Consider the following 25,054-nt stretch of genomic DNA (forward strand, 5'->3'; position numbering starts at 1 on the left):
TTAAATAATGAATATAATCCAACTATGAAAGTATTCAGAGAGAATGAGGCTCAGAAGTTTCTCCACCATGAGGGCTTTATGAACTCTATTAAACTTCACTCCAGCTCAATAAGAACATCCAGAGGAATATGTTTCATTTTTATGTATATTTATATTTTTATGATCTCTGTGTATCTGCTTTGTTCCTGCAGGTTGCTGACTCGGACTCGGAGCATTACACTGCACTACAGTCCTCTACCAAGAACACCAAGAGAACCAGGAGACATGATGAAAAGGTGTATACACATGTTGTATATTCTTCAATCGCACAGAGTAATTTGTGTACATAAATCATTTATTGTTTGCTTAAAATGAAACATATTAATATAACATAACATAATATCATATCATATAATAGTTTCAGCATTCTGCACATTTAATTTTATACTCTAATCCTTGTATCAGGTCTCAGTTTGTTATCCAGTGTAATAAAATATTCAAGTGTAAATAGACATGTCTTTATTTTTTGCTTGTTTCTATGAAAATAGCAGATTTATAGAGGTTCTGACAATAAAAAACTTTTTGGGCTGAAATTTGGTGTGCATCATCATCCCTCTAATGACGTGAGTGAGATTTGGAAACTATCGAGGCTTCTGTTCTGAATCTTTTGGCCTCTGGGAGTCGCTGTTTCCCCGTTATTTTTATAGGTGCATAAGAATATACTGGAGTGTGATATAAACAGGTTTAGAATACATTTAACGGCGTTATGTAATCAGGATACAAAAAAATGGTAATTATAATCCGTTACAGTTATGTCAAAATACAAAGTAATCAGATTACAGGTACATTTTGAAAAAAAAATGGGAATACTATCAGGATTAAAAAAAATTCATTCAAAACCAAAGGAAATCATATTTTGACATGACATACAATATAGGCAGCTCTTGATTATAGTTCTGGTTCTCTCTTACCAGTCGTGACTCAAATGAGCACCTCCTGGTGCATGCACAAATAAAATCTGGACTTTAATACACTGAAAAGACACACTATCAGCATCACACTATATATATATATATATATATATATATATATATATATATATATATATATATATATATTTATATATATATTTATATATATATATATATTTATATATATATATATATATATATAATATATTACATTTTTTCTTACATTATTTTGAATTTCCATGAAATAAAATAAAATATCAGATGCCACGAGTGAACCTTCTGCCATCATTTACACATTTGAATGGCCATGTAATACGAAGCAGCACGATAACATGAAATTAAAAATGACCTTATATGGATATGGATGTTGTTTCGACTCAGGACAGCTGGTATTTGCTGCTGTTGTAAAGTAACTGTTTGACTCCGAACAGAACAGCACTTCACCTTCGCATGTTCTCTGAGAGTAGGCTAACGGTTGAGAGGCAGGAATTTGGCCAAGAGTTGCTGCAAACCTTTTATAATGGACCAATCAATGTGCGAGAAGGCGGGACTTACAGAGAGGGGTTAAAGCAATGTGAACATGCGCACACATCATGCAGTATTAGACCATAAACACATCATAATGAAACTAAAGCCAAATCCCGGACATTTTCTCACTTTTTTAAAGTGTGAAAACGACATGTCGGGGGAAAAGAGGACGTCACCCTAACACAAGCATTTCAGAGAACATTGTTAAATCGCTCTCCATTTTATGGGAAGTTGTACCTTGACAAAGGCTGCTTGTCTTCTGAAAGGTCGGAAATAATAAAAATCCTTAAGTGAGTGTGCAGTTTTACTCTGTCTTTAACAAGTTCTCTTTAACTTGCAGCTGAAAAAGGTGTGTTTGCTTTAGCTATTGCTCTACTTAAGGAAATATAAAGTTCTCTCTCCCTCTCTCAACTTGTATAAACTATAAACACCCATCTCCCCTTTCTCTCTCCATCTAACATAAATTGTATTCTCTCTTAAGGTGCAGAAATTCTATCAATACAGAGAGGTTGCAGATTACCAATACTTAAAAATGCACCTCCTGCTGTTCCCTGTACCACTGTCCATTCTGTACTACTACTTTTTACAAACCCTCAAAGAAAAGTTATGTACAGACTCCTAATCATTTTTTTGAGGGCAATAATAATAATAATAATAATAATAATAATAATAATAATATTTTTTCTCTTGTTTCATTTTAGGTGTTGAATCACAAGATATAGAGGTAAATCTGCAGGACCTCCAGAATTACTGACAATGAAATCTTAATTCCAACTAAAATGAGAAGCTTTACGTTGTAATATGGTGAGCCGGTGCAAATTTATTGCCTCTGTCACTTAAGGCTGTAGTCAATACCACATTGTCAAGTTTAAGACCAGTAATAGATTATAGTGAGTCAAGTCTGAGTCATGATTAAACACAAATAAGAGTTAGATTGAGTCAAGATCAGGAACAAAGCTATCAAATCCTTTTTGAGGCCAAGCTTTTACATCGACTCATCCGCTGTTTTCTAGATGAAGGAATTGCCCCTTGTCAAATTTGCGCATGAAATTGAAAACATGAACATTTACAAACTCAGTCTGACCATATTTACTGAAACCAATGCCCAAGACTGAGACAAGTCAAAAAGACAAGTAAAATAACCCAAATAATTTATTGCGGTATTATTTTATCTATCTGGCTAAACTCCACATAATGGGCTGCACTAGCACCCTAAGGCTAATTCATCGTGTTTTTTTTAGTTTGTTTTTTGGATTGTCAGCGGGTGAGTACGTTAGTTTTCATCCAACGACATTAGTAAGCTTTGTACATGTGTGAACGTGTAAATAAGCTTAACCAGTTAACTCTTTTTACCAATTGCCAAAAAATTACATTTTTGCCTGTTTTGGAGGTGCCCGTGTTCAACATTGAATTTATCTGTAATGTCACACTCCACCATAGTGGCTAATAGATTATATGTTCCTACAGTCACTCACAGTAGGCCTATTTCATTCGGTTTTAGACATTTTGTAAACAACTTTTGTCTTTTAGCTAATATAAAATCATTACTAAATAATAAATGTGCCAATAATTTTGGAAGACACTATGAGCTGTATTCAGAATTGAATTATGTGCACTTAGTGAGGATTGAATACAAAAATTTTGACTGTCAGTATTCAGACATAACTACAGACTTAAGCTCTGTTCACGTGTGGGGGTGAAGGTTGATTAAAATGGAGGTGTGTCTCAGTTATGTAGTTAGCCCGTTGATCTAAAGTACATTATTTATCGAGATTACATCCTGCACGTTACGATTTTGTGACCTTGACATAATGATCATTGTCACACTTTGTAAACGAGGTTATGGTAGTCTAAAATACACGAACTGTTTATTTACTGGCAGTTTATTATTCCTTTAAAACTGAAAGCAGTTTGCACCTAATTGCACCTCATCCACCTTAAAAATATTTACAATAAGAACATCAAGGAAACACGTCATGAAAAGGATTTTGAAAAAAGTATTTTTTCAAAAAAAAAATCTTATCTCTAATTAAGTTTTATGGCAAAAAAATAAGGAATGAACTTAAATTGAATTTAAGCGTAGCAGATGATTGCTCAGTCAGTGTCACAAACCGAGGTTGGGCAGAAGCAATCACAGATAACAAAACAGTTTATTAAACAAACGTACAACAAAACAAAGACACAACGACAACTTGGCATGAAACAAAACACAGTGCCATAGAAGAAAGAAGTCTAAGACAACGAAAGACAGAGAAACAGTGCAGACAATGACTATATATACACAAGAGTGCTCATTAACAGAACGTGAATCAGGTGCAGGTGGTCATGTGACATGTAGTGCAGTGCAGTGGCTGATGGGAACTGGAGTCCAGAGTTTCCTGATACATGACAGTCAGCTTATCCTTCAAGCTGTGAACAACTAGAAGACACGTTCGTTTTAACTGATTTGTTGTTTAATTTAGTCTGTGTATTATCTGTAATGGCAGGAGCAGTTCTCTAACAAGCAAGACAAGCAGACAAGCGGACATGAGGAAATGGAGGATCCATATGATGTATACACTAATGTTGTGTACCAGAAATTTGCTTAGCAGTGTTTAGTCAATGTACTTACATAATGTTATGTAATTTGATTTTGTGGGTGCACGGTGGCTTAGTGGTTAGCATGTTTGCCTCGCACCGTCGGGGTTTGATTCTCACTGTGGTCCTGTGTGTGTGGAGTTTGTATGTTGCACCCCGTGCAGCGGGGGTTTCCTCCCCATTCCAAAGACATGCATGGTAGGCATGTCTAAAGTGTCTGTAGTGTATGAATGGGTGTGTGAGTGTGTATGTGATTGTGCCCTGTGATGGATTGGCACCCTGTCCAGGGTGTACCCCGCCTTGTGCCTGATGTTTCCTGGGATAGGCTCCAGGATAGGCCCCATGACCCTGAAGCGGTATAGAAGATGGATGGATATATATATATTTTCTGGAAATTAAATTATTTACAGATCACAATTCTTGCATCTGTACATAATCTGTCTGAAAGGAGTTAGAAGTTGCTGTGCGACAAAACACGTTCACGAGTAAAACATGATCCTACACTGCAAACTGGTAGTTTTTACCTGGTAGAATCCCCCATGATCTTTGTTAATGTTATAGCCTGGATACTGTTATAACAGCTAACACACTGTGTAGACACAATGACACTGACAAACACAGGGTGTGTTAACAAGAAAAAGCAAGGGAAGGTTATTTATATAGCACAATTTATATACAAATGGACATGCAGAATAAGAAACATCAGTAATGACATCTGACTGAACATGTGTTGGATTGTGAAAAATAAATATTAAAATTATAAAGAATATAGTTTATATTTTGAATAGGTGTTGGTGTGTTAGTCTTTAAAATATAGTCTTTATTGATTTTTATTATTATTATTTTATTTTAAATGCAACATATCTGGTTGGATATTTCTCAAATGATCTTAAAAGGTGTTCCAGTATTTATAGATGCTAAACAAATCCAAAACAATAAAGATTACCAGCCTTTATTTCATGCATGGTGTCTATTTGACCATCACTTTTAGCCCATTAATGCAAATGCTGGATTGTGTTCAAATTTCTAGTACATTTTCCATCAATGTCACTGGAATTAGTTTCGAACTGATTATTGTTGCTCTCAAAATGCACTAAATATTACATTTAAATACTACGGTCGTGTGTCTTAGCTCAGCCTCAGTATTTAAAAAAAATCCTGGCTATGGCCCTGGATACTAGACTTAATATTAGAGGGTATCAGAGAGATATCACCTCTCCTTACTACCAGTGTGCATTTGTTTTGCTTTTATATCGTTTGCACATTTTGTCATCAGTAGTAACCACTGCACCACTAGAGGTCAGTAAAGGTAGGTTTTATGGATAAAATTATGAACTAATTTAAATTGAAATTAAGCGTAGGATAATTGCTCAGTCAGTGTATCCTTCAAACTGTGAACCACAAGGAGACACGTTTGTTTTAACTGATTTGTTGTATAATCTTGTCTGTTTATCCTCTGTCACAGCAGGAGCAACTCTCTAACAAGCAAGACAGGTGGACAAGGAGAAACAGCTTCTCCACATGATGTATTTGCTTGCATTGTATACCAGAAATTCGATTGGCATTAGCTTTAATAGGCCGATATTAGAGAAAGTGGGCTGTGTTTTCTTTTGTTTTTCTTTTTGTTTATGTAACATTTGTTAATAACAGTACATAATGTATGTAATATACAGAATCAGTACTATTCAGGAGCATCTTCCACAGGCTGGGTGAATGTATTCTATTTAATATCAGGGTAAAATTTTTAGTATCCAATATTATAAAACATTCACCTTTAAAAAGGTAAAACATTTTAAATTTTGGTAAGAAAACAAAGTAAATCCACTTGGCCAACACAAAGATGACAAGTTCAGCATTTGATGAGATTGGTATTGAGGTAGATTTGTACTATTCATACCAATCAGTAATGGTTATATTGTAGAAAAACTTCATCCCAGTGTCCTGTAAGGCTTTTTAATTTTTTTATTTTTTTATTTAGTCATCTCAACATGAACCAGAAATATTTGCTAATCCACCCTGTTATATATCTCCATTCTAAATCTCATACTTTTTCAGTATGACTGAACCATTCGTGTGTAAATACAACAACTCAAGATGCAGAAAACTTGATAGTATTCTACATTCTGTATGAAGCTTTCTATAATGTAGTGAAGAAACAGAAATATTATTGGTTGCTTATTGTTTTTCTCCTCATTATAATGCACATTCTGGATTTTTAGATTTATTCACATATACCTAAATATCACAATTTAATTAATTTATTTAAAAGAGTAACTCATCTCACAAAGGGAGCTGTTTGCTTATGACTTTTATCCACATACAGTAACTCCAATCTCAATGGGTGTTCAAATGGATTTTCCTGGACTGTAAAATCAAAACTAGAGTCAGCAGTACTTTTACAACCTTTACAAGCACAAAAACTTTTCCATGTTTAACCAGAAATTAAACCGACAACAAGTTTTTGCAAGTTTTAAAATGTTTTGTAAATTAATTGTTTTACAAACTCAAATGTACTTCTATTTGGACTCTGAAGAGGGAAGTAATTACACACAAACGAGGCATCATGACCTGTGACATCAATAATGACATGAATGGACCAAAGTACACTCTTGTTTCTCCATGTTCATTACAGGTTAACACTTTAGGCATTTTTGAGAAGCCTGGTAAACAATGCACAAGTTTGAAATCAATACTGTAATTTATATAGTATGGTACAGAGGGTACAATAGTAAGTAGTGATACAGAGGTACATGGATGATTGTTTATATCACCAAACAGTGCAAAAACATGCAGTAAATGTTATGTGTAATAGAAATATACAGTATAATGCAGTATATAGGCTACAGGCTACCTTATATAGCGGTTTAGAATCACTGCTTTACAAAATAATAATAGTTATATATATATATATATATATATATATATATATATATATATATATATATATATATATATATATACACACACACACACACATATATATATATATATATATAAATCCGTAATATTTGGGAAAAGCAAGTCATAAAATATGATATACAGGCCTATCGTAATATTAAAATGACAAAATATTGTATTTTATATTTCTTAAACAGAAGTCCTTAAACATAGTTGTAGTTAAAAGAGAGCTTGATATAGGCCTACAGTATGTCACAATATATTTCTCTATCTTCTACATCTTTATCTTTTTGCACCTTAAGGTATCGGGGGCGGGGCGTGGCTTGTTTCCCCGGAAGTAAGCGAGCGGTATCTTTAACGTGTCACACACCTGTGCGAAACTTTCTGGAAGAGAAGCTCGAGGTTTGTCCGCTCGGATCTTTCTGTGTCGCGCGGCAGTTATCTGGATTACTCGGTAGTTGTGTGAAGTATTTTATATACAGAATTACAGTTAAAGATCTGAAGATGTACATGATGGGCCGCATCGTCGTTCTTTTAATCCTGCTTGGATGTGGTGAAATATCCACAGGTGAGTTTTTAATCTTAACTAGCTCCGTTATGCTAGCAGCACCGACCGCTAACTGTAGGATTAATGTGGTGTGTTGAAGATTTACTGTCTGCTTGGTGAATGTGTGCGTCTAATTTATCTAAACACATCTAACCAGCGGGAAAAAGAACGTTTTTAGGTTTGTTATTGGAGCATGAGAGATTTTTGGATGGCTCTGATTTCTATCTTCCGAAATCACACCTGGAAGCACGACACATGATGATGTTGTGATTGTTTTCACCGGCGGCCTAAACGAGGATTTTCTACACTCAATATCATTCTGTTGTCTTTGCTCTATAAAGTACGGAGCCCTGTAGTGTCAGGTAAGAAAAAAAACACAGCCGTGTGTAATCCGTGCCCTCAGATTCGTAATCCGCGTTAAAATTGGGTTTATATTGGACATGTGCGGTACATTCGACCTTCTCTCTTCTAATTTAAAAATATATTCAGTTGTATCGGTTATATGTCCACTCGGTAAACATTATTTAGACAATACACATTATGTCCTTTTTTGTGTGTGTATTTATTGAGAAATAGAAGAGAAGCTGGACTGTACAGCACATGTCCAATGTAAACCCGACTTTAACGCGGTGTGCACGGATTACACATGGCTGTATTTTTTTTCTTACTTGACACTAGGGGGCTCCGTAACAAAGCTAGTATAGGTCAGAACGAAATGTCGTTTTTATAGCACCATGGTGCAACACATAACAGTACAGTACACAAGACTGTGTTGTTTTGAAAATTAAAGTGTGAATACACAACAACGCAAGACTGCAGCGTCTGAATATCCCTACTACTATACTACACAGTAGGTGAAAAGCAGTACGCCAAAGAAGTAGTTCTCAGTATTCATACAACAGTAGGTGAGAAATACCCAGATGAGCTACTAATTCTGCAGTGTGGAACCAGTTTACAGTGTGGATACTGTGCTATCCCATAATGCAACGGGACTGACTTGGAAGACCTGTCAGAATCTGTGCTGTCCAAAGCAGTGTTCCAGATTGTATTCATGCTCACCACTTATACCGATCAGTACGTACTGTATCAAGCTGAGTAGTAGGTACTGAGTCGAAATTGGTAGGTACTGTCACACAGTATCCAATTTTGGACGCAGCCGATAAGTACACAGAACAGTGAATACACAGGGCAATAAATACACTGTGCAGAGACAAGAGAACAGTGTTGTGTGGGAAAGTTTGGCTGTCTTCAGCCTCTGCAGGAAGTGGACACACTGTTGGGTGTTCTTGACTAGGCAGGTGGTGTTGAGAGTCCAGGAGAGGTCCTCGGTGATGTGCACACCAATAGCTTTTGAGTCTTTCCACAGCTGTTCCGTTGATGTTCAGTGGTCCACTCGGGTTCTCCTGAAGTTGACAATCATCTCTTTAGTCTTATCAACATAGAGATGGATGGTGTTGTCTCTACACCATTCTGCGTGCTGGTTCACCTCCTCCCTGTATGCTGACTCATCATTGTTGCTGATGAGGCCCACAACTGTAGTGTCATCAGCAAACCTGATGTGATTAGAACTGAACTTAGCAGCACAGTCATGGGTCAGCAGGGTAAACGGCAGTGGACTTGGCACACAGCCCTGGGGGGTCAGAAAGTCCAGGATCCAGTTGCAGGGGGAGGTGTTTGTGCCGAATGCTGAATTGTAGTCTATGAACAGCATCCTTACATAGTTGTCCTTTTTGTCCAGATAGGTCAGAGAAAGGTGAATGGGAGTAGATAGGATGCCGTCTGTTGAGTGGTTGGGACGTATGCATACTGAAGTGTGGCGGGAAGAGTGCTCTGTGTTTCATGTCTAACCACTCAAAGCACTTCATGATGGGTATAAGTGCAACAGGCCGGTAGTCATTGATGGTGGGCGTAGATCTTATACTGTATTGTATATTATATTTTATATTATACTGGGGTTCATGGAAAAAATACTGAAATCATTAACACGATTCTGTACGCGGAACATGGCAATCATTAAGATTTTGAAAAGAATGAACGCAGAGAAGAATCTAAATTATTGTATTTGCTCTTTTATAGCTTCCCATCGCCTACAATGCTTCATAGCTGTCACACCAGGACTCAATTTCACAATTTTTGAGCTGGATGGAGAGAAGATTTTTAACTGCGACAGCAACAGCAAAAAGTTGATCCCAGTGCTAGAGTGTATAAAGAGCGACGCTGATGAGCCAGAATTCAGGAAGAGTGTGAAAAGTAAAATATGGGCTGAATATGATGACCTTCAACACCGTGTGGATGAAACGGTGGAAGCCTCTAATCATACAGAAGGTGAGGATGAACACGGGACTTTAATTGTTAAATGTCAGTTGGCTCTGTGATTAAGAAAGATGGAGTACAGCAACTGTGTGGCCCTTGATCAAAGCCTGTAACTGCTATTATTGGATTCTGTCTCATTTGTAACAATTTACTAAATCATTAACATGAAAGGCAGTTTGAATAAATATGAAGATTATGTAAGAAATACAACAGTTACGGGGGTTGGTGCGTTGAGTAGGCACTGCACCAGGTGTCGGTCGGTAACCGATCGCAGGTTGCATGAGGGAACATAAACCTCAAGGAGAGGTTGCAGATAATGGCCATGATGGTGTTTATATGAACATTTATGGAAATATGTTTCATAAAATTGTTAACATGTTGAATACTTATTTGCTCCACTGTATCAGCACAACCTAATAATTTATGTGGATGAAACCTGCTGTGTGTGTGTGTGTGGGCGCACGCCTCTGCTTTTTGTATTAGGTCACACGTACCAGTGGATATACGGATGTGAGCTGTATGATAACGGCACCACTGAAGGACATGATGAGTACAGTTATGATGGAGAAGATTTCATCAGTCTGGATCTGAAAACTGGAACCTGGAAAACTAACCGACAAACATAACAGGGAAGTGGGATCCTGATTCTCTTTATGCTTTGGACCGGAAGATCTACCTTACAGAGCAGAACCTCCCACAGGAAAAGTGTATTGACTTGCTAAAAACGTTTCTGTCTTGCGCCAGTGAGACTGTGAAGAGCAAAGGTAGTGCATGTGATCTGCTCTGTTACTGTAACTGCAGTTGCTACACACACACACTAACACACTCCTTCACTACGACACGCACACGCCAACACACTCGTTCGCCATGCACACACCAACACACTCGTTCGCCATGCACACGCCAACACACTCGTTCGCCACACGCACACGCCAACACACTCGTTCACCACGCGCACACGCCAACACACTCGTTCGCCACGCGCACACCATGAAGCAGTGTTTAACACCTGGACCTGGTCCTTTATCAGTGTTACACATTACACAATTTGCATAACCATTTTTTTATTAATATGAATAAGTGTGCAGGATAAATAGTGCACTCTATACCTCCATCTTAATAACCCTGTACATCATCTCTACATCTCACATGTCTGCGGTCCTGGGCTTCGATCTTTAAATATATACATGCAAAATTACTTTATCCTTTAAATCATCAGTGTAGTCAAAAAAAATGACATGACCAAAAAACCTGTACATTTCACTATTTAGATGGAAAATCGTGTAGCATACTTTTAAAAGAATAATTGCATATAAAAGAGTGTGATATTTACGTCTCTTATGTTTCTCTGCAGTTCGTCCTACAGCGTCAGTGTTCCAGAAAAACTCGTCTTCTCCAGAGCTGGTGTGTCATGCTACAGGTTTCTTCCCCAAAGCTGTGAATATCACCTGGCAGAAGGACGGAGAGGATGTGCATGAGGGCATGGAGCTCAGAGAGACGTTACCCAACCAGGATGGAAGCTTCCAGAAGAGAAGCATTCTGACAGTCTCAGCTGAGGATCTGCAGAAACACACCTGCACCTGTGTGATTCAGCACAGCAGCTTGGAGAAGGACATGGTGCTGAATGAGGAGGATATTCGAATCCTGAATCCTGGTCAGAGAAACACTTTCCTATAAAACTACAGATTTCCACTGAAAGATGATTTATTTCTGCAGCAGATAAAGACTCTGTGCTGATTTAACAGATGGAGGATCAGGTAGAGGATCAGGTGGAGGATGGATTGGTGTAGTCGTGGTTCTCATCATTGTTGGTGGTGGTGTTGGAATTGTCTGCTGGAAGAAGACCTACTCTGGTGAGAAAAAAAAAACATTAAGTTCAAGAGAAAAAGTGAAGTTATTTCTCTGTATGGTTTATTAAATGTACATATTTTCATATTACATTTAATATTTTTACAGTTGAATTAAGAAAGCCAGTATTGTCAGTGCTCTCACCTCACAGAATTTATATTTAGTAGAACTTTGGTTCTTTTCTGAAGATCAGTTACAGAACAGTTTCTTTACTAACTGTCTGTCTGTAATCTGTGTTTCAGACTTCACACGCGTTCCAGATTCAGACTGTGAGAGACCCTCTGAAGTGACGAGTGATTTACTTGTGCATGGTGTGACTACAGCTTCACTGCCCTCTCAGATCCGCTCAGAAAGTGTAAAGATTTTCAATGTTTATAATAAACTTACTACTAAGCTGACTAAATGATACGGAAGAAGTGGGACAAAGTCTAAGTTCAAGTGCTTCTAGGTGTGCAGGATGTGTTTCATGTCCTGTGAAAGACTGCCGTCCCTTATAGCGTCTACTTAAGACAGATTAATCTTTAGTTAAAAAGAATGTGTGAAGAAAAAAGACTTACAAGTATTTGTTTAATTCTCACAATTGTGTGAGTGATGTGAAGAATAGCAATATAACTGAGGTCAGTGCTGTAAGAGCTCATACTGAAGTTTACCGATATTTATGGAATATTTATGACTGATTTTTTTTATATATAACTTATTGTGTTATAACTATTTGAAATGACTTGACCCTTTGTAAAATTACAATTTTTGTACGTCAGAGCACTGTAACACTCTCAGAGGAAAACGCTAACTTCCCTCTTCCACATGCATGATGCCCATGATTGGTTAGTGGCATTGTTATTGGCAGGTGATGGAGGTTTGCCCCTCCCACCCTGACAGCACCCTGAACCCTGTTCAACCTTTTAAATAAGACTTTTAAACCCTTTTAAAAAAGTATTTTCTTTTCTTTCTTTTTTTTCGTAACAAAAACTCGAACTTTTGAACTCAACTGGACATTATGTATTACGATTAAAACTAAATTGAAGAAAAGTTTATGTTGTAATAAATCACCTACATCTCAAAATGAGAGCACTTTATTACCAAGTACTATGTTTTATACTTTTTTTAATGCAACATACTTTTGGTGAATTACCTGATAAACTTGAAAATAAAGTCACTTTCAAGTCCATACCAAAGAACTGTGTTTATAGTCTTTTATTTATTTATATATAATGTGTGTGTTTTATTTATCTTTTTATTTTTTTTTTAAATAACCAAATAGACATGGAGATCCGTGACTTTACTCCACGCATTGAATGCACCACATAATTCTGTTCTGCAAAACAAAGCAGTAACATTGAGTCCAGCAGTACAGAGAACACACAGGACTTCTTAACCAGTTAGGAAACACTCTTGAGTTACGCTCGTCATTTGGAGACGGGAGGGTTTGTGTGTGTGAAGGTGCATGAATAGGCACAAACTAACCAGCAGGGTGCAGTCCGAGAACCTGTATGATTCTCTCTTCAACCCACATAGAATGCAGTGTGTAAGAGCTTGGATTCTTCTTGTGCTGGTTGTACCATACACAGTGAGGGAAATAAATATTAAATATGTCAAAAATAAATAAACATATTTGCAGTGCAGCGATTCAGACCAGACACTGGTAATAAACCTCAATAAAACTCACAACTTAAGAATTTGTAATATTCCAATCCATAAAAAATGTGGAATGACAGGAAAAAAGTATTGAACGCAATAAGAAAAAACACTAAACCAGGTGATTGCCCTAATTAGTTCTAATTCCTGTGCTAATTATAATCAGCTGGGTTTGTGCAGGTTGGTAGGTTAGTGCTCCCACTCTTTGAAAAAGGGAAAGCCACCTCTGAATGCGAGTAAACAAATCATTTGTCTCCAAGCTGTCACTCAAGAAACATCTTATGAGTTGTAGAGGCAAAGATCTCTTCAAAAAGACCTTCACAACATTGTCAATGGTGCTGGTTACTGATGGATTTCTCAACTCCTAAATGTTCCCATAAACACCATCATGGCCATTATCTGCAAGTGGAAGAAACAGCATTCAACCATCAACCGGCCACACACAGGATCTCCTCACAAGATTTCTGACTGGGCAGTCAGATAGTTAGTCAGATGAGTAGAGTTCTAGAAAGAGCTGGAAGCAGCCGGTACAGTTGTTACAGAGAAAACAATAGGCAGTGCACTCCACAGCCATGTTCTGTAGCAAACTTCAAACAAGCTTCAACATGCCTTGTCTTCAGTAATGGAGTCTTCTGGGGTGATTGTGAATAGAAACATCTCTCTCCATTACTGAAGAAAAAGCATGTTGAAGCTTGTTTGAAGTTTGCTACAGAACATTTGGAGAAGCCTGTAGATAACTGGGAGAATGTAGTGTGCTTAGAAGAGAAAAAAATCTACATTTTGACATGCCAGGTTTGGCTCTGCATATGAGCATAAAAATGCTAGTCTGGAGCTGTGAGGCACCAGTTACTGTGTGTGGCCACAAGGAGGCCTAACAAGAGCCCAACCATTGCCCCTTATGGGTTAGTCTGGGAAGATAAAAGGCCAGGGGGGCACACTCTGAAAGAATCGCAATGCAGGAACAGCACACACAGACAGATCACACGCCCCTGAGGGAGCAATGGGCTACACATTTTCTCTCAAAAGGATATCCTTCTGGTGGACAACATCTTCACAGTGAGGGATTGGCCATCAAAAACACACCCCTCCCCACCCTCCTCTGATCTCTCTCTGCTCTGAGCATGACCAGGGCATCACTAACATTAAGGATTTTATTTACTTTGTCATTATGGGACATTTTGTGTTGATTAATGGATAAAAAAGTAAATGTAATCAGTTTTAAATTTAATTTGAGTTATTTAGTTATTAATCTACAACAAGTTATTTTAAAAGTGAATGGGATCTGAATATTTATTTTCTGAACACACTGTACATGAATTTTTTAGGGCAATAATAAAAGTATTTTAAAGCCAGCTACATTTTTTTCTTTTAGTCGTTTCAACGGTCTTGTAGTCACGTGAAGCCGTCTCTTAAACCACAGTCTTATCTCAGACACACGCAGCACCTGTCCATTTTTATCGTTTGAATATTTTCCAACCACAGACCTGACAATTGGCACATTTGCACGCATTATGCTTCAGTTAAACTGTGAAAACTGACACCGGTCTCATCTGTGGTTCATCTGCTTCTGACCGCTGGCTGCTTTCAGACACAAATTTTTCCACTATTCAATTTTCAAAAAAAAAAAGCTTGAAAGATTCTGTTCGTTATTATTTTGTTAAAATGATGTTTGAAGGGCGATTGCTGTCCAACATTTATAGAGCAGTTCACACTCCTGATAATCATATATCAAACAGATATATCACACTCATTCTCCAGATCAGGCATGTTAAAATGGATAAAATACTTACATTAGTTTGTATAATGAAATAAAAAGAGGTCACTGTACGGAACTACAATAAACATTTAGCACAAGGCTTTTCCCCTATAATACACTCGAGTGAGAGCACAGCACTGCAAACCAAATGAATATTCTGAATAAAAGTCTTTCATAAAACCAGAAATGAAAAAGCTGTGTTGGTGATTGAAAAAGTAAACACTTTATCCTGGATCAAACCCCGGACCCAGGAGCTGTGAGGTGACAACGCTTCCTGCTGTACCATCATGCTCTGAAATAATTCCTATTATAAATATCAAATAATAACTGGAATATAGAATACTTGTCCCCACAGGGTACTTACACATTCTACATATAAAAATAAACTAGTGTACATTCTTAAAACATACGAATACATTATAATGTATCAAAAGTAAACTGTACATCTCTGAATTATACATTAGTGTGTTTATAGTAAAATTAGAGGATTTGAAGGAACATCATTAAGTCAGCTGACCTTCTACTGAAATGTTAGGTGAGATAAAGTGATCTATTTTAGATCATTCTTTTCCTGTGGGTCTTTTGTTTCTTTTTTTTCTTTCAAAGTGCTTTAGGCTGCATAAACATCCACACCCCTACACACAGATAAAGCCGCATTCGATTTGACCAACAGATCATTTCCTCTTTGTCTCTCGGCTGATACACAATGGTTCAGTTTAAAACTCTGCCTGTGTTTCTCTGTGCCATGGGTAAGTGTTCATCATCTTAATGGTCACTTCACTAAATTCTTATTATATTTGTAATATAAATACATTATTCATTACATGGTCGTGTAACTGACAAATTTTATTATTCAGAAAACTGCAAATTTCCATAAAAGAAAAAAGTCTGTCCATCTCTGATGATTTTTTTTTTTACTGAGAATTTAACTTTCTTCAAGTTCAACATGAAACACAGAAGATCAGATCCTTAAAAACCCTCATGTCTTACCTGTATATATTAAAGTTATTTATAAGGGTTTTTTTTAATGTTATATTTTGTGTTTTATGGGTTGCAGGTTTTATCTCAGAGACTCTGTGCTCTTCATCTTTGGAGGCAGAAGCTGGAGATAACGTCACTCTTTGGTGCCAACATGGTCTGACTGATACAGGTTACATCTTCTGGTTTAAACACACGTGTGGTTCAGTTCCACTTCGTCTTGGGTGTAAAAAGTTTAGGACATCAGCTCCATCAGAAAACTGTTACTTCTTTACTGAAAGTGAGAGAATAGTGATGTCTGTTCATGGCAAGAGCACGTCTCTCACAATCACTGCAGTAACCGTCTCTGATACAGGACTGTATTACTGCAGCTTCATGAATCTGGCCGAAATGTTCTTTAGCAACTCGACCTCTTTACAAGTGAAAGGTAAATTTATACAAAGTGAATAGTTTCAGTAAACACTGACTGAGATGACTGAGGTTTATAAATAATGTTTCTTTTTTCAGGTGTAAATAAAACATTTTCTGAGGATAAAGCTACAGGTTTGCTGTTTTTTTCCTCACAAAGAATTCTGTACATTTTAAATTAAAATATGATGCAGGTTTAGGGATCAAAAAGTTTTCTTTAATATTTTTCTCCAAGGTTCGGACTCTTCTGCTGTGTTCTTCATGCTGAATGTGGTGTTTGGTGCCGTGAATCTGATTCTTCTTGGTGTCCTGATCTTCATCATACTGAAGAACAGAAAAACACACAGAGGTAGAGTATTACTCCTATAATAATAATAATAATAATAATAATAATAATAATAATAATAATAATAATGCTTTCTTTCTGTTGCATTAGGTGCTGAAGCAGAAGATATTGAGGTAAATTTGAGAAACACACACACACACACACACACACAATCTGACCTCCAGAATGATGAACTCTGATTTAATTTGTAACAGAAATAAATACATTTGGTGTTTTTTGTACTGATGAAGAATTTTATTAACCTGTCAGTAAAAATCTTTTATTTGTATACGAACAAAAAATTAATTACTGCAATATGATGTTTAGTGTTTTGGTTAAATTTTAAAATATTAATAATGGAATATAATAATAATGTCAATATCTTCTAAGCATTTCTTGGAACTTATCACTTGTAATATTCGTCAACTATACATGATCCAGTCATTTCCTCTTGTTCACATCGTTTCTGCTTTAACCCGACGCTGCCTTCTTCTAATAAAGACTGGAACTTCAAGGGTTCATGATAAAATCTATAATATATATGATACATGTCTATATAAAACTTATATAGATATATGTTTTAAAATAGAAATACCCTTTCCTTTGTACATAAAAAACACAGGGTGCCAATTAAAAAAATAAAACAAAAATTATCCATGAAAGAAATCCTCTTGTTAGATCCACATTTTGCTTTTAACATTTGGTATTTCTTGTACATATATGTTTTAAAATAGAAATACCCTTAACTTTGTTCATAAAAAAAAACAAAAAAAACAAAGGGTGCCAACTTAATTTTTTTTTCAAAAATTAATCCATGAAAGCCTGATGAATTTGTTGGTGTGTTCCAGCTCTGTGTAAAAAAAACAAAACAAGATGATCTTAATTTTTGTCATTTCTAAAGAAATTATATAACCAAATTGTTTAAGCATGCAACTGAAAACCCAATTTTAAATTTTAAACTGTTTAAAAAATAAACTTATAAAAAAGCAGAGGTTCTCAAACATTTCTCAGACATACATGTTTTTTTTAAATTAATGAATATAATCTAGCTATTAAAATATTAGGCTCATTATTTATATACAAGTATATTTTCTTTATTTATTGGTCCTATAGATTTTATCATTAATAATTCCACCGACAGAACAGGTCGAATCAAGTTGATATTATTTATACACGACTTGTTTGTGAGTTATTGATATTTAAGGTTTGGATCAAAAATTTTAATTCACGTGACCAAAAACTTGAATTATAGCTAACTAAGTAACTAACTAACCAATTAACTAATAGACTATTGTAGGGGTCCAATCACTGGTTCAACAATGGTATCCAATGACGTGGTAGAAGGATTCCCACGTTTTCCTGAGGTTTTCAGAGGTCTAATACTATTTAGACGACCGCCCTATGCTTACCCTTTCCTAAATAGTACTTTATTTAGTCCCCTTAGTTAGTAACACTTAATTACAGTAACGTTATTTCTAGCCAGAGATCATGACCACTAAAATCTACAGAGATAGACCAATAATCCATCCATCCATCCATCTTCTATACCGCTTATCCTTTTTCAGGGTCACGGGGAAACCTGGAGTCTATCCCAGGGAGCATCAGGCACAGGGCGGGGTACACCCTGGACAGGGTGCCAATCCATCGCTGGGCACTATCACATACACATTCACACACCCATTCATACACTTTGGACATACCAATCAGCCTACCATGCAAATCTTTGGACTGGGGGAGGAAACCGGAGTACCTGGAGGGTACCCCCGCAGGACGGGGAGAATATGCAAAATCCGCACACACACAGGGCCACGGTGGGAATCGAACCCCCGACACTGGAGGTGTGAGGCAAACGTGCTAACCACTAATCCACCATGCGCTAGTCCAATAATATCTAACTAAAATTATAACCAGAATAGAATATTACAACAACCAGAGGTTTAGATTTCCCCCTATTTAGACTTGGTCAATCAACTTTATGTTGACCTAAATGGATATTTCCTATTGAGCCTGTATACTCTAAGTGCACTTAACTTAATACCAAATTGTTAGCCTGATCTAACCTGGTCGCAGATTTGCTGTAACAAGGACTTACCGTAATTTACTAGAGACAATAATTTCAGAATAAATCAGAATATAATCAAGTCTAATAATTTATTTAACCAGGTATGAAAACATCCAAATCCAACACTACTATTGATAATAATAAGAAAGAATTACATTCAACATTACATTACAATCTAATCCAAAACATAATAATACAACATAAGAGAGACAACACTTACATACCTGGTAGAGAAAAACTATACACAGTGATGGTGTGGGAGATCTGTCTACAGATTCCCCGAATCTTTGGCCAGCTCTCCCCTAAATACCCAGATGTTCTGTGGGTCCACCAAAAGGTGCTGTTTGTGATTATAATTTGATGTCTGTGGAAGGATGAACCTTATTTACATACAGGAGGTATGCCTTTAACGGTATGTAATATTTTTTTAGACTGCTGTTGAGGGAATGAGACCATATTTTCCAGTCACACTGAGACCTTTTGTATAATACAGTAAACAAATATAGTTGACATCTTATTCACATTAAAACATCTTATGTAATGTATATAGACTCTGTGTGTGTTTAGGGTGATCTTGACACAGAAAGAGAGAGAAGGGTGTGAAGAGAGGAAGGAGGAAACAGTGTAGTGACGATTTCCTAGTCTCTACTCAGCATGATGTGTTAATGTGTTAATTCTGCACGAGAGAGGTCCAGTATTTGTTCCCGTAGTAGCTCTTTGTCCTCAGAGAGTGATTGTCTTCCGGTTCAGACATTTCCTAGTTTCCACTGAGCCTGATGTGCTAATTCAGATGGAGATGCTAATTTTGCGAGAGAGAGGTTGAGTGTTTGTTCTCATAGCAGTTCTTTGTTCTCAGAGAGTAGTTTTCTCTAGATTCAGACATCTTGTCACTTACATTATAACAATAATTAACATAATGGTAATAAAAGTAATAATTATAATAACTGATAAATAAAAGAGCAATGAAAACACACATGCTTTCCTGTGGTTGAGAAGGAAATCCTCAAGGTTCTCAGAAAATTAGGCTCTGAAGTTTCTCCACTTTCTTATTTGTATTAAACTTCACTCCAGCTCAAGAAGAACATCTAGAGAAAATATGTTAAGTTTACCTGATTTATTGTTTATGTCATCTCTGTGTATCTTCTTTGTTCCTGCAGAACCCTGACTCGGACTCTGTGAATTACGCTGCACTACAGTTCTCAAAGAAGAAAACCAATAGAACCAAGAGACACGATGAAAAGGTGGATCCACATGTTATATATTCTTCAGTCGGACAGAGTAATGTGTGTACATGATGTCATATATCATTTACTGTTTACTTAATATGAAACGGATGTTTCTATAGGTCTGTGGTTGGAAGAACTATAGCATTTGTAACATCACAGTTATGTTACATAACATATAACATAACATAATATAACAACATAACACAACATAAAATAACATAACATAACATAACATAAATATAATATGGGGGAGCATGGTGGCTTACTGGTTGAGGGTTCGATTCCTGCCGCGTCCCTGTGTGTGCATGCTCTCCCCATGCTTTGGGGATTTCCTCCGGGTACTCCAGTTTCCTCCCCTAGTCCAAAGACATGCATGTGCATGGTAGTCTGATTGGCATGTCCAAAAGTGTCCATAGTGTATGAATGGGTGTGTGAATGTGTGTGAGAATGTGCCCTGCGATGGAGTCCCCCGCCTTGTGCCCCATGCTCCATGGGATAAGCTCCAGATTCCCCGCGACCCAGTAAGGATACTGAAAATGGTACAGAAAATGCACGAATGGATAATATAATATAATATCATATCATATCATATAATAGCTTCAGGATTCTGGATATTTAATTTTTTTTTTACTCTAAACTATGTATCAAGTCTCTCAGTTTGTTTATAAAATGTTCAAGTGTAAATAGATACATGTCTTTATTTCTTGCTTGTTTCTAAGAAAATAACTGTTTTGTAGAGGCTCTGACAATAAAAACTGCTCTCTGTATTAAACACTAATGATATTGTATGTAAAAAAATTTTATCCCCATGTCCCATAAAGTTCATCCAGTCATCTTGCCAATGAAGCATAAATATTTGCTAATCCATCTGTTGTGGATCCAAGTAGCATCTCAGGAGTCTGAAATGGTTTATTACATTTCTGGATCTAGAAAGGGGGGCAGGGTGGGGGGTGGGGGGTCACGATCTCCCTGACTGGCAGAGCGTTCGGAGAGATGAGAGGGCGCGCGCATGCATGAGCTACGTGCACGAGTGCTCAGCGAGCGCATGCTCTTCGGATTTTGACAACTGTGACATTGTTTACTGTGGACACGTGCATTTGTTATGTTTCTGTTCTGTCTCCTCCCTCTTCTGTTATTGGTTGTTGTTCAGGGTGTGGCTTTATTGTTTTCAGCCGCCAGCGCTTAGCGCTGATTGTTTGTTATATATACCGTGCGCCTCCCAGTACACGGCGTGGAGTATTACGATATAGATAGATTCATTAGATAGAATTAGATGCATTGTCCATGTTATGTTTCTTGTTAGATTATAGTTAGTTTCATGTTAGATTAGTTCATTTAGTCCACGCTGGTTTTCCGCTCCCAGTCCATAGTCATAGTTTCTGTTTCTTGGTTTGTTTTTTGACTCTGTTTTCTGTGACTACGACCTTGATTCCTGCTTTGACCCGTTTATGCCTGTTTGCTGATCGCCTGGCCCTTTGCCTGTTTCGACTATGTTTTGGATTACGATTTGGATTTGTCTGCCTTTGTCTCCCTTAATAAAACTGTTAACTGCACTTGCAACCGTCCTAATCTCCCTTACGTCTCGAGACGTGACAGGGGGGCATTTTTGGAAATGTGCCTTTTTCTATCACTTTTTTCATCCCAGTGTCATATCATCTAAAAAGATATCTTTATGAAAAAGCTTAAAATCTTTCAATCAAAGCAAACATGAAGAATTAGCTAAAACAGGTAAAATCTCTGTCTGTCAGATTCCCTACTGTACATTTTCTTGTGATACTTTTAAAGTGGAACACTTTCTCTCTCTTTAACCAGGAAAGATGTACAGATTTATTTTCTTTTGTTTTGCTTGTAATATTATATGCATTTAAATCTTTTTTATGTAACACAGGTGTGAATATATATGTATTACAGCCCATGACCCTCCTCTGTAGGCTGCTTTTTTGGACATTCCATGTCCTTGTTATCAAGGGCGTAACCATGTTATCAAGGGCGTAACCATGGTATGGACATTGGGGGGGTCTGAGCCCCCCCAACATCCAAATTTTGATACTGAAAATTCACATATTTAGAACATAGCTTTAGGATTACAGTTACCATTTAAATTCACGTGATTTCTGAGTGATAGAAGCTCCCACAGCATGGGGAAATTGTAGTGTGCTGTGGATGTCCTGTGGGCAGATGTATTCTCTGCTCCATAACCTACCATGAAACCTACCACCCCAAGTAGAGGCGAGTTAAGATGTGTGCAGGCAAACCACACACGCTAATATTTAAACATTTAATCACAACTTTTAAACAAACTCAGAAAGGATGGCTACCTATGACTAAATTCAGCACTATAGCAGTGAATAAGTAAAAACATTAATTTACATTAATAATTTGAAGGTATTACGTATCCTAGCAATGGCAGAATTAATTAGACAGTGAATGTGGCGATACAGTTTTGAATAATTATGTGTTTTTACATTATTTTGGGGGCAATAGTTCATAGTATCACCACATTTGATATCTTTTTCTGTATGGTTTCATCAATAAACAGTCTATAATACTACTGTAAACAACGCCACCACACACCTTTACACACTCCATGAATAATATGTAGTTTCAGAGTCTTATAAAACATCACTGGTTCACACCCAATTCTCCAGCTCTAACAGAACCGGTCCGGTGAGTCAGTGCAGACAGAACCAGCCAATCAGATCAAACGCAGGAAGTCATGTGACCTCTTCCGGATACTGTTTATCTTTAGACACTCACAACAAAAGCTTGGAAACCTCAGTATCAGGAGTGAAAGTTGGAGTTTTACTCAGTTTTAATCGCTAATCCTGCTCTGTGGTAAACGCTGAGCAAACTTTACTATCCGGTGTGTCATCACCTCTATAGACAAGCCAGTAAGACAGTGCCAGTGCCAGTATACATTGAAGATCAGGAGCAAATTGATGCAATCCACTCTCACCTGACTTCAATTCTGGACAGCACAGATACAGGGACAAGATCAAATTCATTATGGATGTCCTTTTTCCAGAGGTAGGTCTCATGTTAGCTGTGCTCTGCATGGTGTCAGATTCACATTGTTTTTAATGTCAAATAGTTTATCCATAATGTGAGACCATTGCTCTAAAAAAAAAAAATGTTTTTGTGGTTAATATAGAAAAGACACTTTTGATTCTGTTGTAAAAAACTAAACATACAAAATGATACTTGGCTTATTTGGGTTGTGATCAATCTCAGTTCTTTCTCTGGTAGACCATCTTCTGTGCTCTGGCTTTTGTGGAAAATCTGTCCATCCTGGAGGCTGAGGAGAAATTTCTGCGAGGACCTGTCATTGACATAACGTACTGTAAGGATCCTATAAAGGAAAATATGGTCAAACATGACATCCTGCTATTATTTACAAATAACCATTTTCTCTACAACTATCCAACTTTTTTTTTTTAAATCAGTGAGCAGGATCATTTTGATAGGAGGATTGAGCAACAATTAAAGAAGAGTGGTAAGCCATAGGGAAGTCATCCTAGTTCATGTTTTTAATAAATGGTGTTAATAAATAATATTGTTGTTCACAAAAAAAGTTGTCTTTTTCTTCTTAGATGGCTAAATGACCCTTGGCATTTTATAAAGGGGTGAATTGTTTGTCTTTATAAAATGCTATGTAGGACACTGTTCTGTAGCTGTATGACAACCAATATTGAATTCTGCAGCAGATATTTCATCGATGGTCCACATGATTACACTGTATGTCTGATGGGACTAAATATGATTAATATCTGAATGTAACTTTAAATTCACAACAACATATACATAACTCAATCTCCTGTATATATGAAAACCTACAGTGAATATAACTAGGCTACAGTAGATCATACATCATGACATTGTCCATATGATTCAACTGTGTATTATTAATTATTCAATTTACAGAAACACTAAATTCAACTGCAATTCCATTGTCTCCTGTAGACTACGTATGAAGACCAACAGTGAATATCTACAGATATTTACATCGTAGTGCAGATCATTACACTGTCTCTGATATCTTAATGTAACGTTTGTATTTAAATTCACAAAAAAAACACTCAATTAGTGAACGTCTGTGGAGGGGACAGTGATTAATGTGTTTGTTATTTCGCCGTATATACTACTCCCCCTACTGGACGCATCAGGAACAACAGGGGCGTAAACCTTCCTGCTCCAGGTGAGCAGCGTCTCCATACAGACCACAAACACAAAGGAGGAGGAGGAAGCAGTTTGGAAACCTCGGTATCAGAAGTGAAAGTTGGAGTTTTACTCAGTTTTAATCGTTAATCCTACTCTGTGATAAACGCTGAGCAAACCTATCTGTATAAAGGACTTCATCTCATTTTATTTGTTAAAGTCTACAATGTAGACCTTCTAAAATGAAGGACAACATCGCCATGTTAAAACTTCTCCTGTTTCTCACATTTACTGCTCATCTTTCATCTGCAGGTGAGTTTAGAAATGTAAACTATCTAATAATTAAAGTTATAATCTGTAAATGTTTTCAGTATTGATAGACTATGACTAAATTATGTGAAATAAGGAAGTTTGATGCTGAAGTGTGTTTATCCGCGTTATTATTAGTATTTACACGGTGATTTACAGAAACACACATTTGTGTTAATTATACTTTTATTAATATAATACACATTTTAGCTGATTAGTATAAGATTTTGTTCGAGGTAACGTTAATTTATACATTTTATGATTGTAGTTAAACATCTACAAAATGGCGGCTTTAACACTGAGGGAGGAGACTGTTTACTGTGTAACTTTCATTTCCACATCTTCATACTCGCATACATTTCTACATGCTTTCCGTATTGTTTTTACTATTTATTTCGTTTTTTACTACACACACACACGCGCACACACAATTAAACAAACAGAATTTACCCAGAGAAACCGAGGCAGCAGTTCAGTCATTATTTGTGTAAATGTTTTCCTCTTGTTTTATTGTTGAATGTTGATCCTGTTGTAGTGAA

At 36.7% G+C, this 25,054-nt stretch overlaps 3 protein-coding genes across 4 annotated transcripts in view; all 3 read left to right on the plus strand.

The window, feature by feature from the left end:
* Window positions 1–11,288: 11,288 nt before the first annotated feature.
* Window positions 11,289–12,819, plus strand: LOC128599167 (BOLA class I histocompatibility antigen, alpha chain BL3-7-like). Its single transcript, XM_053610626.1, has 3 exons — window positions 11,289–11,467; window positions 11,559–11,666; window positions 11,904–12,819. Exons 1-3 carry the CDS (start codon window positions 11,296–11,298, stop codon window positions 12,065–12,067), a joined length of 444 nt encoding a protein of 147 aa, XP_053466601.1. The 5' UTR covers window positions 11,289–11,295; the 3' UTR covers window positions 12,068–12,819.
* Window positions 12,820–15,644: 2,825 nt separating this feature from the next.
* LOC128599281 (uncharacterized) lies at window positions 15,645–20,808 on the plus strand. The gene is made up of 5 exons (XM_053610795.1): window positions 15,645–15,801; window positions 16,110–16,457; window positions 16,538–16,573; window positions 16,674–16,787; window positions 19,930–20,808. The coding sequence occupies exons 1-5, from the start codon at window positions 15,759–15,761 to the stop codon at window positions 20,118–20,120; spliced, it is 732 nt and encodes a 243-aa protein (XP_053466770.1). The 5' UTR covers window positions 15,645–15,758; the 3' UTR covers window positions 20,121–20,808.
* A 3,339-nt stretch (window positions 20,809–24,147) lies between these two features.
* Window positions 24,148–25,054, plus strand: part of LOC128599155 (BOLA class I histocompatibility antigen, alpha chain BL3-7-like) — a 56,297-nt gene continuing 55,390 nt past the window's right edge. For both annotated transcript variants that reach the window (XM_053610595.1, XM_053610594.1), the window contains exon 1: window positions 24,148–24,518. In XM_053610595.1, coding sequence (XP_053466570.1) covers window positions 24,449–24,518 — 70 coding nt within the window. In that variant the 5' untranslated portion in view covers window positions 24,148–24,448. The remainder of the gene's footprint in view (window positions 24,519–25,054) is intronic.

This window comes from Ictalurus furcatus, chromosome 22 (assembly GCF_023375685.1).
Source record: "Ictalurus furcatus strain D&B chromosome 22, Billie_1.0, whole genome shotgun sequence".
NCBI classification, from domain to species: Eukaryota; Metazoa; Chordata; class Actinopteri; order Siluriformes; family Ictaluridae; genus Ictalurus; species Ictalurus furcatus.